This window comes from Grampus griseus, assembly GCF_964374135.1.
Source record: "Grampus griseus genome assembly, chromosome: 20".
NCBI lineage: Eukaryota > Metazoa > Chordata > Mammalia > Artiodactyla > Delphinidae > Grampus > Grampus griseus.
In genome coordinates this window covers 12401602-12417092 of record NC_139014.1, presented here as the reverse complement: position 1 = coordinate 12417092, position 15491 = coordinate 12401602, and the positions used below count along the sequence as shown (strand labels likewise).

Genomic DNA, 15491 nt, shown 5'->3' with positions numbered 1-15491 from the left:
AGGCTCGGAAGGTGCTCGGCAGCGACAGACAGCGGGACCGGGCGTGAGCGTGGGCAGGCGGGAAGGATGTGGCTGTGGCATCCCCGTGATTAGGGCGGGGCCGGTGGGCAGGGGCCGCAGAGCAGGGCGCCGTGGCTTCGGGTGGTTGTCGCAGGGGCCACAGAGATGCCGCTGGCGGGACGGCATGGAGGTTGCTGTTTATAGAAATCTCCGCAGCTGCCCAGCCTGTCTCAGGGCTGGCCCCAGAGCAGAACACCAGCCTGTTTGTTCCCCTTCGAGTTACAACTGGAGCCACCTCGAATGGGATCCATGCTGCTTCTCAGTCCTGATCTTCTAATCCTGGGGCCACTTCGCGTCCGTGTTCTCTCCTCCAACATGGTCTTCACAAGAGAACTGGGGACCGAGCTGCCCCGGTCCCCACCAGCCCTCAGCCCCCAGGCAGCACTGACTCCCGGGCATCTCTTGGGCTTGTGCTGTGGGGCCTCGGGCGCAGGTACTGCTCATGCAGTCCAGGGAAGTGGTCCCAGCCACCAGCCCCCTAATTGGCGGCATCTCTGCCCCGGCCGCCGGGTACTGGCTCATTTGCCTTCTGAAGTCACAGCGTCTCAGAGCCTCTCACACCTTCTAGAGGTTTTCACAGGGAGGAAGAGTTTGGGGACACTTCTGCTTATCCCTGAGACTGGGGGCCAAGGCCCCAAGACCCCAGCAATGTGAGTCCTGAATGATGCAGCGTATTCCAGAAACCAAGCCAGTCACACCAAACTCAGGGCCCTGGCAGTGCTTAGCCTGGAAGGCAGGGGCCGGGGTGTGTCGGGGGGAGGCAGGTGGGGGCAGGTGGGAGCAGCAAGAGTTTATCCCCCAGCGTGTGTACAATCTGAGAAGTGTTGACAAAGTACAAAGCAGTAAGACAGAGAAAATGACAAAGCAGATTGAGGCCAAGCACGGGAGAACACCAGTGACCCAGATGTCAATCGAACTTCAGGCCTGAGGCTCCCGGTGGCCCCAGGGAAGAGGGAAACATCCTAAGTCCACATCCAACCCATCTCGGGGTCTCCTTGGATGTACTGACACATTAATACCAGTTTCTTATCTTGATCTTGAGTTTAACGCCCCCATTCTGCCCCAGGAATGGGCCCTGCAGGCTCCTGTCTACTAACTCGGCCCCTAGTAGCCCCTCTGTACCCCTGTTCACCCTCGGGGGCCTGAACCTCCCCTGCTGGCCAGCACACAATGCCCTGCAGAGTGGCAGGGGAGGCTCTGGACCAGCACTGATGGCTGTGCTCTGTCCTCTGCAGATCTGAGGCCCCACCTTTGTTGCAGCAAAAAATTAAAAAAAATAAAAAAATAGAAATGAGTAAACGGCCTTGGGCACGTACCAGCCAAACAGGCCTGAAAGAGTTAAGCAATCTCAGTTATTCTTTAGCTGTTACTACTAACACTTGTGGCTACGCTTGTCCTTCACAAAGCTAATTACTTTCTGATTCCATAGGAATTATACTCTGCACCTGGCGTCCTTCTCCCCTACACTTCCTTGTAGGATTCTGCATCTCAAAAGGAAGGTCACAGCGACAACTTCGGGGACACCAGACTGGGTCGCTGAGCTGCCTGACGCCAGCTTTTGGCTGAAAATTTGCAGAAGAAAAAAAAAAAAATACAAGACCTTCATTGCTTTGAGACTTATCACCTACCCATAGACCATGAGCCCTGGAATATAAAACTCTCTCCCTTCCCAGGAAAAGGGAGGCACAGTTCTCAAGGCGCTAGCCTGCTGTGTTCCCCCTTTGCCAGGCAAAGAATAAGAAAAGCTATCTTTCCCGTTCCTCCAAAACTCTGTCTCCGTATTTCTTTTCAGCATCGGTGCCCAGAGAGCCAGGATTCTTGGCATCACCTCTATGTTCCTTCCATCTCAGCACCCTTGAGGCCAAGCAGATCCCAATGGAGCTGGGGGTGCAGGTGAGCCCCCATTCCCGAGAAGCCCAGTGGGGGCTCTGGGAGGGCTGGGCCTTGCCTGCCCCAATGCAGGGCACCTCTCCCACCCTGCAGCATGTGGGTCATGGCTACCACCCCCCATCCCAGTGAACACACGAGGTGGAGGCTTGGAATCTTGCTGCAGCGCACACCTGGCCAGGTGCCCAGCTTGAGCCCCCTGTCCCCACCAGTTGTCCCTGGGTTTCCCAGGCCTGGGGGCATTCACCTGTCTCCTCCCATGCCCCTTGCTAAAGAACAGACAGCTTGGGAGGGTCTCTTAGGAAAGGCCCCATTCCCGGAAAATTCCAGTGACAGGAGGAGGGAGGGGAGAGAAGGGGGGAGGTGGGTGGGCACCGTCCAGGTTCTCTGCACACCCAGGGTGGGTCCTGGACCAAGACGTCCTCCCCAGGAAAAAGTGGGCCACGTGCTTATACCTGCTGCCCCCTCCCAGAGTCCCCAGCCCCCCACAAGCTCTCCCTGCCCACCCCATGTAGCCAAATCTCCCCCTCCCCCTGCCCTTACCTGTAGGGGCTGCAAGGGGCTTAGCAGGGCTCGTGGGGTGAGGTGGACGTGGCAGTGAGGTGGGGGCCACGCAGTGGGTGCTCTCCTGTGCCCGTGTCTCTATGAGGCCAATGCAGGGCGGGGGTGGAGTTGCTGTTCCCTGGGGACCCCTGCCCTCCACGCCCCGCTGGCCCCTTGGAGCCCTCGCTGAGGCCTCACATCCAGGGTGTGTGGGTCTTGCCTCCTGGGGCATGGCATCAGGCACACACCCCTCAGAGGGGGAATCCAGACCCCTCAGCCAGGTCAGGACCTGCCCACGAGACCCCAGCTAGCACCCCAACCTCACTGCCAGCTCAGGCAGCCTTCCTGCACCCATCACAGGTGGGCACGTGGGCTCACGTTGATCCTGCACACCTCCCCCCTCCCTGTAATCACTCGTGCACCAGGACCACCTCCCGGCCACATCTCTGGTGGAGAAGGCTCCTGGCTTCCAGCTGCCTGCTGCCCAGCCTGGCGCACTGTGGGGCACACAGGGTCCATCCTAGCTCTGCCCAGCCACCGTGGGCTGGGGGGAGGGGCCAGGACGAGGAGAGGGGTGGGGGCGCTGGGAGGCTAAGGGCAGAAATGGAGGTCCCCCCCGCCCCATCAGAACCCAGTCCCAGCCCTGACTCGCCCCGGCCCTGGGGAGTAATCTTGGTGCAGGGCAGCCAACTCTGAGCCCGGGCAGCCTCGGTATTTCACACTGACACATAGTTTTGGGGTGAGACCAGGCTCTGGGCTTTCAATCACGCTGCGGGATACCTCGAGCCACAAAGGGCAAAGGCAGGTGGATGCTCCCAGCTCCTGCGGGTCCCGGGTCCCATGTGGCCTGGTTCCTCAGCTGTGAAACAGGAATAAGAGAATTTTGTATAAACGATGACCCAGTGGTGAGCTCGCCAAGGGGGCCACCTGAGGGCCAGGGAATTTGCACATGGAAGAAGGGCAGAGAGGGGCTGGAACACTGGCCCGGAGTCCCCAGTCCGCCTACCGCCCCAGCTGCCTCCTGGCTCTGACCCTGCTCACCACTCAGGCCTGCAGGCCTTGGTCTCCACAGCTCCAGGAGGGGAAAGGTGGCAGGACAGAGCCGTCCAGCCTGGGAGCCGGCTCTGGGCAGCTCAGGGGATGGGGCTCTCCTCTGGGCCCTCACGGGGTCCCAGGAGAACTGGCCCCCACCCCCTGTGTGGGGCTGGGCCCTCGGCCGGCCTGGAAAAGGCAGGAGTCTGGAGCACCTGGCTGCTGGCCATTGGCAGCCTCTCGGGCTTCCTGCTCAGAGCGTCATCTGTCTGGAATTCCAATGGAAAAAACCCTGCTCTTGCAAGTGGGCCCTGTGGCTCTCAGATTCCCGGTTTGGTGGTTTGCAGATGTATGGGACCCAGGCTGGATTCTGGTCATCCCCACCCCCTGCCTGGGATGGGGGGCTCCCACCTTCTGCTGACTGAGCCCCCTCCTTTCTCTTGCATGCTGGGTGTGTGAGTGAAGGTGCCTGAGCTGAGGGCTTTCTCCAGAGCAAGAAGGCTGGCCCTCCAGGTGACCTGGATCAGGAAGACCAGTCAGCTGGGCGTGTTCAGGTGTGGAACCAGGTAAGAGTTCAGGTCTCTGCGCCCCTGAGCTAGGCCACCCTACCAGGCAGGGCCACTGTCACTGTGTCACCCATGGCCCCAGGCACTGCCCCCCAGAGCTCCATTTGGTGAGGACAGTCTACAAGAGCAGAGAGCTCCCTAGGCAGGTAAAAGTGATGTGTCTACTGGTTGTAGGTGCAACTCAATTCCCAAAGAATGACTTCCTGGAAAAACTAGGAGTAGAGGAAACTTTGGACTGTGTGTGTATCTTTGTTGATGAGTAATTTACACAAAGTGCAGCAGCCCTGGGCATGCAGCCTGGTGACACGCACTCTGTGCGCTGGTGCATCTCCTTGTGGAACTGGGCTCTCCCTGCCTCCACCCCTGGGGACCCACAGAAGGTGGCAGGGAGGGGCTCAAGGCACAGGTCTCTGGACTGGGCCAGGCCACTCTCCTGGGCCTGTAAAAACCCACAGGTCAGCAGCCAAATCCCGGCCAAGCCTGAGCCTCTTGGAAACTGAGTGGCCTGCGAAGCAGGAATGCGCTGCACCTGGTAAGTCCATCATCCATCATCCGATCCGCCGCCACTAGGCTCCTGGATCCCTGCGCCTTCTGTGAGCTTGGCTGTGAACTCGGCTGTGAACTCACCCGCCTCTGGCTCCTTCCCCACCTTCCACCAACCCCCTCCACCACCTCCAGGAAGACGGTAGACAGAATAAGAGGGGTCAGCGGGTCCCTGGTGGAGGGACAGTTTGTCCATTCATTCATTCATTCCCCACTGGGTGCTGGCCGCCTGGTCACAGGCCCCACAGCCTGCATGACCCCTGTCCCCACTCCTTGTTTTTGCTATAGGAACCGAAGGGAATGGGCTGGAGAAACTCAGGCAAGAGGGTGCAGGGGGTGGGGTTGGGGCCGGGGACATGCTCCCTCCCGGTGCAGCTGGGCACCCAGTCCCCATGGCTCTGTGCCCAAGGTCTTCCAGAGGAGCTTCATGCCCCACCCCCAGCAAAGGCCTCCCTGCCCAGCCCGCACTCCATTAACCCAGCTTCAAGAGAGACCCCCCACCCCGGAACCAAGTCCAAATTCACAAAAACCTTCCATCTGAGCACAGTGTCTCACAAAGGGATCCCAGTAGCCGTCTATGAAAAGAAATTGGTTCCCCCAGTGCAGTGTGGGGGTGGCCCTGGGGCAGTGGTCGGGACTGAAGTGAGGGCAACAGTGCCTCAAAAGAAAGCCGTAAGGAGCACCGTGGGCTGAGCCTGGCCTTGGCATTTTGCCTCTTCACCTGCAAGTCTGGGTGTTGGGTGGATGGCATTGAAATGTCGAGACCTCGTCCATCACACTGAGTGACCCTCAGCCCGAGTGCTCATCCGTCAGACAGCCGACAGCCCTCCCGTCCCCACTACTGGCCACCACTGCCTTGGAGGCCAGGGCTGGACTCAGACAGAAGGCGCACTCAGCTCCTGGCATCCAGGGCTGTAGCAGGAGCGCCGGCTGCTCTTCTTGGTCCTCCCGTCATTTCCCACCCCTCCCCCTCCTTTCTCCCCCCCATCCCTCCCTTTTCTCCTTCCTCCTCCCTTCTCCACTCCCCCGACTGGCTCCTCAGGCCAGGAAGGCCGTAGCCCCAGGTGAGGCCTCCAGGTTTCAGGAGCTCGGTCTGGAGCTGATGCTTGCAGAGTGGACAGGGACACTGTCACGATTTTCTCGAGTGGTGGCCTGTGTCCCCCTCCCTCCCTGGTTATGTGTAAAGAAGCTCTGTGCACAGCTCTGGTGGTCCCCTGCTCAGGATGAGCAGATGCTATCATCCAGGGCGTCCAGTGCAGGCTGTTGGGGGACTGGGGGCCCTGACAATGGGAGAAGGACGCCCAGGCAGAGGCCCACGCCCACGCTGGCACCTGTGGGGGCCTGAGATTCTGGGGCAGGCAGGGAAGGGACGGGATGCAGGCAGCGGAGCAGCCCACGCTGGTGCCGACAGCACCTGTGCCCACCCCAGGGGGGCCCTGCAGGACCAGGCCCCTCACCACAGGCCCAAGAGCATCTCAGGCTCCAACTGTGTTGGGGAGTGTGGGAGTTAAGGTCAAAGGGCCCCAGCGCCCGGGGGTGAACATCCACCCGGGGCTTCCCTGGCTCTGTTCCCGATGACCTGCCCCCCACGGCATCCACACTGCCAGATCTCCAGCAAAGCCCTGTGGCCTTAAGCGTCGGATACCATGAGGGAATCTGCAGAGTGAACCCCGGGTTCTGAGCCCTCCTCCCTGCCTTTGAACTGTTGGAAAAGAGTCAGCATGCGGAGCAGCCCCAGCCTCCCAGCAGGATGTGAGAGCAGCCAGACCTGTGGACACGCCTGGTCAGCGCCTTCCTGGAGACAGGGGACGGGAGGCCTGGTCGGTGCCTTCCCCAGGTCACAGGGGATGGTGGTGACCTGGTCAGTGCCTTTCTGGGGACAGGGGAAGCTGGCCGAAAGGGTTCCGATGACCTATAGAAGCAAGACGATCCAGAGTGAACATGGCCGTGAGGATGTCCCTTTGTCTCGAGGGGCCCTGCCGGCTGCCCCTCCCTCAGTACATGTTGCCAGGTGGGGAAGCCCCAGGTGGCTGGGACAGAACTGGAGGTGAGGAAGCCTGCACTCACTCCCGTTGGAGGCCAAGGTGATGAGGATGGGAAGGGGAGTGACCCTGCCCCCCACAGCCTGCGGGCAGCACTGCCCTCCCCGCCCCTGCCCATCTGAGCAAGGCCTATGGCCCTGGCCCCACAGGCGCGTGACTCTGAGAGACGGTCACCATCGGAGCTGCCCGTTCTTAATCCGAGTTTACCCAGAACAGCTGCTCTTTCGTCATAAAACAGTGCCTGCCCCGAGGGAGGGCACCGTGGGCAGGACGGAGAGGCCAGGAGGACATGAGGACAGGAGCCCTCACGCAGGGCAGCTGGAAGGAGCGGCAGATGCACAGTCCTCCGGGAACAGTCCAGAGGTTCCAGAGCAGCAATGCCTCCACACAGACGCGCACACGGGCGTCCACGGCGGCCCTGTTCATTTGGAGAAAATGTGGCAGCAGCTCACATGCCCAAAACCGACACGTGTTCATCCAACGGGGCATATTCAGCTCTGCCCAAGCTGTGCAGCCGGGCGTCTGTTCCCGGAATGTGGTGGGTGAGGCTCCTCCACGCGGTGGGAGGCCTTCCAGCAAAACTGGAGGTTTCCGGGAAAGAAAGAATTCTACCCCAAGGCTGCAGCATCTTCTCCTGCCTGAGTTTCCAGCCCACCATCCCATCGATGGACCTCAGACGTGCCAGCCCCTTAATCGCTGAACCAGTTCCTTCATAGAAGCTTCCATTATTTATGTCTGTCCTCACTGGTCAGTTTCTCTGGAGCTCCCTGCCTGACAGACGTCTTGAGACTGGATTGTGAGGATGGTTGCACAACTCTGTCTTTTCACTGAAAATCATTACTTGCACTTTAAGCGGATGAGTTTGATGGTGTGAGACTGTCCCCAGGAGAGCTGTAGCATTTGAACAGGAGCCCTCACCTGCTAGAGCCGGTTCTAGACATGCCCCGGTTGGCCCCTCACCCCAGGACCCTCTGCTGTCCAGCTTGCCAAGGGCTGGGCACCATTCCTGATGGGCTGGCAACTGCGGGTCTTGAGCCAGACTAGGCCTCCATAAATCACCCGTCCCTGACTGGTTGGTCCCGGGGGCCCGGGCTGAGGGGAGAGGGAGAGGCTGTGGGTGGTGGACCCAGGGAGGTCGGCCAAGCCACAGTAGGCCAGCAGGAGTCTCCTTGTGGCTGTGTGTGTGGGTACACAGGCGTGAGAGCCTGCCTAACATTTTGAAACACTCTGAAACACTCAGGGTGTCATCATGAGGCTCCCCAGAGGCTGGGCACTTCCAAGCGGAAGATGGGAGGACAGCCCCGGCCGCTGTCCCAGGCCTGGCGGTGGAGGCTCGCCCAGCCCACCTGGGAGCATTAACCAGGGTACTCAGGTCTTAAGTTTGGAGCCAAAAATGGAACTTTTTCAGCATCACTCTGAGAAACAGCACACAGAGCACCTTCACACATACAGATGAATGGGGGCCGCAGGGCCATTTCTGGGGGTCTCAGTTTTCTAAGTTTGGGGGCTTCTCAACACATCCTGGAATCAGGATTTGGGAAGCAGAGACCCAGGGTCTTGGTCAAGGTACAAACTTTGGGCTGTTTACTTCCAAAAACATTTGGGGTCCCAAGTTGCACTGGTGGCCTTGGACCCCATACTTAGGGACCAGTGGGGAGGGAGGTGTAGATCTCCACCTGCCCACACGTTAGGATCCTGTCAGGGTCTTGAAAGGGGTCCAGGAGGGCCTGGCTGGTGGTGAGTCTGATGTGTAGCCAAGGCCGAGGCCCAGCTGTGGGATGTGAGCTGGGGCCACAGTGTGGAGTGTGCAGGCCGCTGGACGGTTGGGTAGGGGTGGGGAGAGGTCCAACATCTCTCCCTGTGGGCGGGCTCTCTGCAGGCGGGGTCCAGTGGCCTTGACGTCCACAGGAGGCCCAGCTCGGATGCTGCACACAAGAGGCATGAGATAAACCCCTACGTGTGTTGTATGATCCACCCCCCACCTGACCCCCACCCCCCCCAGGTCTGGGGAGGGAGAGGCAGGTGAGCTGCTGAAGGGAGAGGAATTCTGGCTCGTGGTTTCAGTTTAGGTGCCGAGTTCCTGCCCTGGAGTGATGCCCCAGCTCCCCCTCCTCCCTGAGCAGCTTGAGGCTGGTGGCTCCCTGCCCCGCCCCAGGGTGTCAGGCCCCACATCCAGGGCCTGGCTCAGGCCTGATGGCGCCCGCCCACCGTGTCAGGAAGGCTGAATGGCTGGATGTGTCTCTTCCCCAGCCAGGTGGACAGGCTCATCCAAGTGCGGGGGGACGTCCTAGGGGTCCTGCCTCTGTTGACATCCCACCCACACTGCTGCGGCAGGACAAGGCTCAAAGAGCTCAGAGTTTATTGTTCCAGGTGCTGAAGCTGTGAGGGATGGAGCCACATGGGAGCCGGGAGGGATGGGGAGAGGGCCATGCACCAGCCAGGAGGAGGGTCCCATGCAGTCAGCCTGTGTGCCTACACACTGTCGCCTGCCAGTGTGTGCCCTGCCACGCGTCATGTAGGCGCTCACGTCTGCTGGGGGCAGTGAAGACTCCACTCACCACCGTCTTCAGAAGCTGGTCCTGGGCCTGAGCCTCCTACAGACCCTCACAGATGGATGGGGCAGGGGGGCATTACGGGAAGGTGGCTGGGCTGATGGAGCTGAAGTGAGTGATGGGGGAGGGAGAGCAGGGAACTTTCTGGAAGAGGACTGAGGAAGGGAGGCAGGCAGTGGGGGAGTCCAGGAGTGACCTGGGCTCTGGGGGCCACTCCCCACCCCCACTCCAGCGCCCACGTGGAGGCTGGGGACGCTCAGGTGCAGAGCCCCCTAGGGGCGGCCTGGGACAGCGCGATGGTCTCGCTGGCCTGCTGGCTGCTGGAGGACAGTGAGTGGCCTGAGCTGCGCTGGCAGCCGGTGCGGGCCTGCGGGAAGCTGTGGGTACCCCCGGGCCGGTGGGCGCCCCTGCCTTGGAGCGAGCGCTGGCGGTAGTCGCGGTAGTTCTTAGTGAGCAGCGTGTAGAGGAAGGGGTTTACGCAGCTGTTGCTGTAGGTGAGGCAGGTGGTCAGGTAGTTGACGATGCGGGCGGAGCGGGGCGTGAGCGGCGGGGTCCCACGGTACTGGGTGAGGAGCTGCCACAGCCAGAAGGGCAGGAAGCAGGCCCAGAAGAGCAGCACGATTCCCAGGATGAGGTAGAGCACCCTGGGGTTGGGTAGCCGCCGTGTCTGTGTGAAGGAAGCCCGCTGCGACTGCCAGTAGGCCCGGGCCAGGCGGACGTAGAGCAGCCCGATGACCACGCCGGGCCCCACGATGCTGGTCCCGAAAAGCAGTGTCAGGTAGGTGCGGTGGGCGCGCTGGCCCCAGGCCGGCAGGCAGAGGCTCTTGTGGCCCCTGCGGACCAGCCGGATGGCCAGCATCATGGGCAGTGCCAGCAACAGCGCCAGCAGCCACGTGCCCAGCGCCAGGACCTTGCGGTAGCCCTTGGAACGCTGCACCATGTCCAGTGGCCTCACCACGGCAGTGTAGCGCTCACTGCTCATGAGGGTCAGGGTGAAGATGCTGGCGTGCATGGTCAGGAAGTCCAGGCTGAAGAGGACACGGCAGCCCATGTCGCCGAAGTGCCACGCCTTGGTGACGTAGGTGGCCACGATGAAGGGGATGCTGAGCAGGTAGAGCAAGTCCGCCAGCGCCAGGTTGATGACGTAGACGTACATGGAGGCCGAGGTGTGCAGGAAGCGGCACATGACAGCCAGCGTGTACAAGTTGCCCACCACGCCAACCACGCCCATGGCCGAGAGCACCACCCCAATGGTGCCCGTGGCCACCAGGTCCTCCAGGGAGCTGGGCTCCGCTGGGCTGGCCCACGAGCTGTTGAGAGAGGCATTGGGGGTGCCAGGCGGCTCGGGCATGGTGCTGCCTGTCGTAGCCAGCACAGGGAACCTGCTCAACGGCTCTGGACTCAGCACCGTCTCTGCTGCCTCACACTGGGCTTGGGGCTGGGGCCTGCTGCTCCTTTAGGCAGAGAAGGGGCATCTGTGGATGACAAGCTCGTCCTGCGGGAGAGGATGCCCATTAAAGATGCAGGTCAGGCACCCCCTCCCACTCCCAGGAGGCCGTGAGAGGACACAGTTCCCACTGGGCTAGGGAGGCCTGCAGAGGGATGGGGTTCGCCAACTGCAACACCCCCTTGGGGACTCTTCATTCAAAACTCTAACACTCTGCCTCGCTTCCCCAGCTATGTAGGGGGACCACCTAGACCAGCTGCTCCCGTGCGTGCCCCAGCAGCACCCCCACCCTGGGCCTCAATGCAAGTCCAAAGGCCTCTGGGCTGGCTGGACTTTTCTGAAAACCAGAGCGCAGCAGGCAGACTGCAGGGGTGGGGTCAGCAGTGGATGGAACCAGGAGTCCTCCCTAGGCTTCCTCACTTCCTCATCTGTGAAGGGCAGCGTGACCGTGCTGACCCCTGCGTCCTTTCTCCCAATTTATTTCTCCTGTATGTTTAAAAAAAAAAATTTTGTCCGGATTGCAAAAGTAGTACCTGCTGACTTTAAAGTTCAAATAGGAAAATATGTTTGGTAAAGAGGGGAAAGCCCTTGTAATCTCTCTTTATCTACATGGGGAAAATGAGCCTTAATGCCTACCTCCCACCACACGTGAAAATAATTCAAGATGGACTGTGCACCTGTATGTAACAGAGTAAATCAATTAATTAATCAAGTTCTGGAAGAAAGGAGAATATCTGCATGACCTTGGGTAGGCAAAGATTTCTCAAAAAAAAAAAAAGCAAGAAATACTTGCAATAAAAGACCCATCAAGTGGATTTCATTACAATTAAGAACTTCACTGAGAGAGTAAAAAATGTAAACCATGGACTAGGAAAAGATTATCAGAAGACATATATCAGGGCTTCCCTGGTGGCGCAGTGGTTGAGAGTCCGCCTGCCGATGCAGGGGACACAGGTTCGTGCCCCGGTCCGGGAAGATCCCACATGCCGCGGAGCGGCTGGGCCTGTGAGCCATGGCCGCTGAGCCTGCCTGTCCGGAGCCTGTGCTCCGCAATGGGAAAGGCCACAACAGTGAGATGCCCACGTACCGCAAAAAAAAAAAAAGAAGACATATATCATACAAAGAACTAGTAATCAAAATATATGAAAGAACTACAAATCAATAAAGACTAATGACTCATTTGGAAAAAAAAAAAAAAGACAAGATTTGAATAGGAAATTCTCAAAAGAGGATGTCCAAATGGCCAAGAAGCACATGAACGGATGCTCAACATCATTAGTCATCCAGGAGATTAGGGTAAAAACCTCTGCACCCCCACCAGGATGGCTGGAATCAAAAAGGCAGATCCCAAGTGCTGGGAGGATGTGGAGGAACCAGACTCCCGAACTGCTGGAGGGGCCATAGAATGGTGCAGCCCCTGTGGAAAACAATCTGGCACCATCAAAAAAAAAAAGTAAAGTTGGACACATGCATGTCCTCTCATCCAGCAGTTCCACTCTTAGGTTTGTGTCCAAGAGAAATGAGTGCAAATGTCCACAAAAAGCAAGAGTGAGAATGTTCACAGCAGGCAGGAGCTGGAAACCACCCAACTGTCCATGAATAGTAGTGTGGATAAAGAAACTGTGACCCCTCCATAAAAATGCTCTGAGATGATGAAGAAGATGGAATTACCCTACAGTCAACAACTTGATGAAACTCAAATATGCTACGTTGAGAAAAACAAAACAAAACAAAAAAACAGGCACAAAGAGTACACTGTGATTCCATTTACCTGAAGTTCTGGAGCAGGCAAAATCTCTATGATAGCTGTTGCCGGGGTGTCAACTGGTAGGGGGCGCTGGAGAGCACTCTGAGGGATGGACTTGTGCTGTGTCCTCAAGTGGTGGTGGTTACACAGGTGTAGACACGTGTAAAAACTAACGGAGTTGCACGCCTATGACCCTTGCTGTGTGAAAATTGCCGTCATAAGAAAAAAAGACCTAAAACTGGAAATACTCGAACTGAGAGGAGAGGCCCCTCTGTCGCCCCATCTCCCCACATCCAGGGAAAACACTGGCTCCAGGTTTTTCCCCTCTACAGGTCCAGCGTTCACACTAACACAGATAAACTCGCGGCGTCCACCCGACGTGGTCTGAGCCCTCCGTGCAGAAGCGAACCTGGGTGCAGAGATGCCGCCCCAGACCCCCTCTCCGCGGGACCCGGCCCAGCCTCGAGTCTGGCGAGGGCAGCTGGGGGCCTTCCTACTGGCCGGAGGCTCCCTCCCCGGCGGCCGCCCCCCGGGGGTCAGGGTTCCGGAGCCCTCCCCCAGGGGCTGCAGCGAACCGAGCCGAGGGCGCCCCCGGGAGGGACGCGAAGCCCTCGCCGAGACCGCGGCGCGCACCTCATCGCTCGCCACCCGAAGCGCTGCACACCCTCCCCGAGGCGCGAGGAGGGCTCAGTGGCCTTGCGATCCTACCTAGCACAGTGCGGGCCGGCGGGGAGGGCGCCCCGCGCACCAGGTCCCGGCCCCCGCCCCGCACCCTCTCAGCGCCCATGCCCACCTCAGTCACTGGGCCATCAGGTCTGTGCGCCGAGCCCCGGGGTCGCGCTCGGGACGTCCTCCTTGCCGCCACGCGTCTCCGGGAAACTTCCCGAGGGTTCCGTCCCGGACGGGAGCGCGGAGGGGCGTGCGGGCTCCCAGCGGCGCGTGGTGGAGGGGAGCCCGCCCGCCCGTCCCGCCGGGAGAGCCTCTCTCCGCGCCCAGACCCCTGTCGCCGCCGCCACCTGCCCGGCCGCCAGCTGGGAATGCGCCGCGGCCCTGCGCCCGGCCTGGGCATTAATAACCCGGGGGGGCCGCGGGAGGGGGGACGGGGATGCGCTGGGGCGGCTGGGGAGGCGCGGGGGGGGGGGGGAGGGCAGCCGGCGCGGGGGCGGGGGGGCGCGCAGGGAAGGGGGCAGGTCACTCCTCGGCCGTGGGGTGAAGCCGAGTCCAGGCAGGTTGCAGCCCTTGTGCGGGGCGTCTCTGCTTCCCTTCGCCCTCTGCACTCCACCCCTCAGTTTCCCAGGCGCTGAGCGGTTGTCAGTGAAGCCCTGGACCCTCCCGTGCACCTGGTGGGGACACAGTGGGGGGGGGGTTCTGAGACACCGAGGCGGGGCCGCGACCCAGTGGCATTAATGACATTCATAATGTGCACTTGTCACTACTTCCAAAACCTTTTATCAACCCAAACAGAAACTGTCCCCATTAAACAACTCTGCATCCCACCCCCCCAGGCCCTAACAACCACTATTCTCCTTCTGTCTCCATTTTTTACTTGACTACTCTAGGAACCCACCTCCTGCGAGTGGGATCATACAGTTTTTGTTGTTTAGTGTCTGGCTTCTTTCACTTACTATGATGTCTAAGAGGTTCCTTCATGTTGTAGCAAGTGTCAGAGCTTCCTTCCTTTTCAAGGCTGAATACTATTCCGTCGTTTACACACCACATTTATTTATCCCTTCATCTGTGATGGACTCTTGGGTTGTTTTCCCCTTTTGGTGATGGTGACTAGTGCTGCTATTTTGATTCACAATTTCCTGTTCCTTTTATGGATCATATTTCTTCCTTAATCTTTTTTTTTTTTTTTTTTTTGCGGTACGCAGGCCTCTCACTGTTGTGGCCTCTCCCGTTGTGGAGCACAGGCTCCAGATGCGCAGGCTCAGCGGCCATGGCTCACGGGCCCAGCCGCTCCGCGGCATGTGGGATCTTCCCAGACCGGGTCACGAACCTGTGTCCCCTGCATTGGCAGGCGGACTCTCAACCACTGCGCCACCAGGGAAGCCCTGGCAGGTGGATTCTTAACCACTGTGCCACCAGGGAAGCCACTGCAGCTGTTTTAATGGAAAGAGTGAATTAATTCTTATTGGAACGGCATTGCCAAGGGGTGGGGGCTGGGAGGACACTGGAGGCTGTTCGTCACAGGTCCTCTGGAAAGAGAACGGACAGTTATCCCTACTCTGGGCCAATGTGCTACAACTTTTACATTTGATTTTTTTAAATTGAGGTGAAATTCACACAACATAAAATCAACTGTTCAGTGGCATGTAGTGCATTCATAAAATTGTGCAAGTTATTGCCTCTAGCTCCAGAACATTTTCATTACCTCAGAAGGAGACTCTACATCCATTAAGCAATTATTTCCCCCTCCCCCTTTCCCTCAGTCTCTGTCAACCACTCATCTGCTAGTCTCTATGGATTTGCCTATTCCGGACATTTCATATAAATGAAATCATACAATGTATGGTCTTTTGTGACAGGCTTCATTTACACTGTTTTTAAGATTTATCCACCTTGCAGCATCAGAACTTCTCTCCTTTTTATGGTTGAATAATACCCCTTTGTATGGCTAGATCACAGTTTGTTTACCCGTTCGTCAGTTGATGGACTTTTGGGTTGTTTCCACCTTTTGGCTATTGTGAATAATGCTGCTATGAGCATGTGTGTGTATGTTTTTAAATTATTTGGGTATATAGCTAGGAATAGAATCACTGGGTCGTATGGTAATTATATGTTTAATTTTTTTAGGATACATTGGATCTTATTTCGTCTTCACCATAACCTTGTGAGTTGATGTCCCCCCCCCCCCATTTTCAGAGGAGAAGAGCTGAGGAACCAGCTGTAGCCTCTTGGCAAAGAGCTGGGGCTCTTGCTTGGGTCCTGCTGCAGGGCTGCCTTCTCCTTACCTCCGCATCCCACAATACTGCAAAGCAGATGGGTCATTAAAAAAAAGAGTCTGCCCAAAATAAGGGTTTGTTGGAGTGATGAATAAACGGACTGTTTAACCTGGAGGGACAGAGAGAG

At 58.5% G+C, this 15491-nt stretch overlaps 1 protein-coding gene across 1 annotated transcript; it reads right to left on the bottom strand.

The window, feature by feature from the left end:
- Nucleotides 1-9481: 9481 nt before the first annotated feature.
- Nucleotides 9482-10624, bottom strand: UTS2R (urotensin 2 receptor; the record flags this gene model as incomplete). The annotated part of the gene is made up of 1 exon (XM_082678157.1): nucleotides 9482-10624. Exon 1 carries the CDS (start codon nucleotides 10574-10576, stop codon nucleotides 9482-9484), a length of 1095 nt encoding a protein of 364 aa, XP_082534283.1. The 5' UTR covers nucleotides 10577-10624.
- Between the last annotated feature and the right edge of the window lie 4867 nt (nucleotides 10625-15491).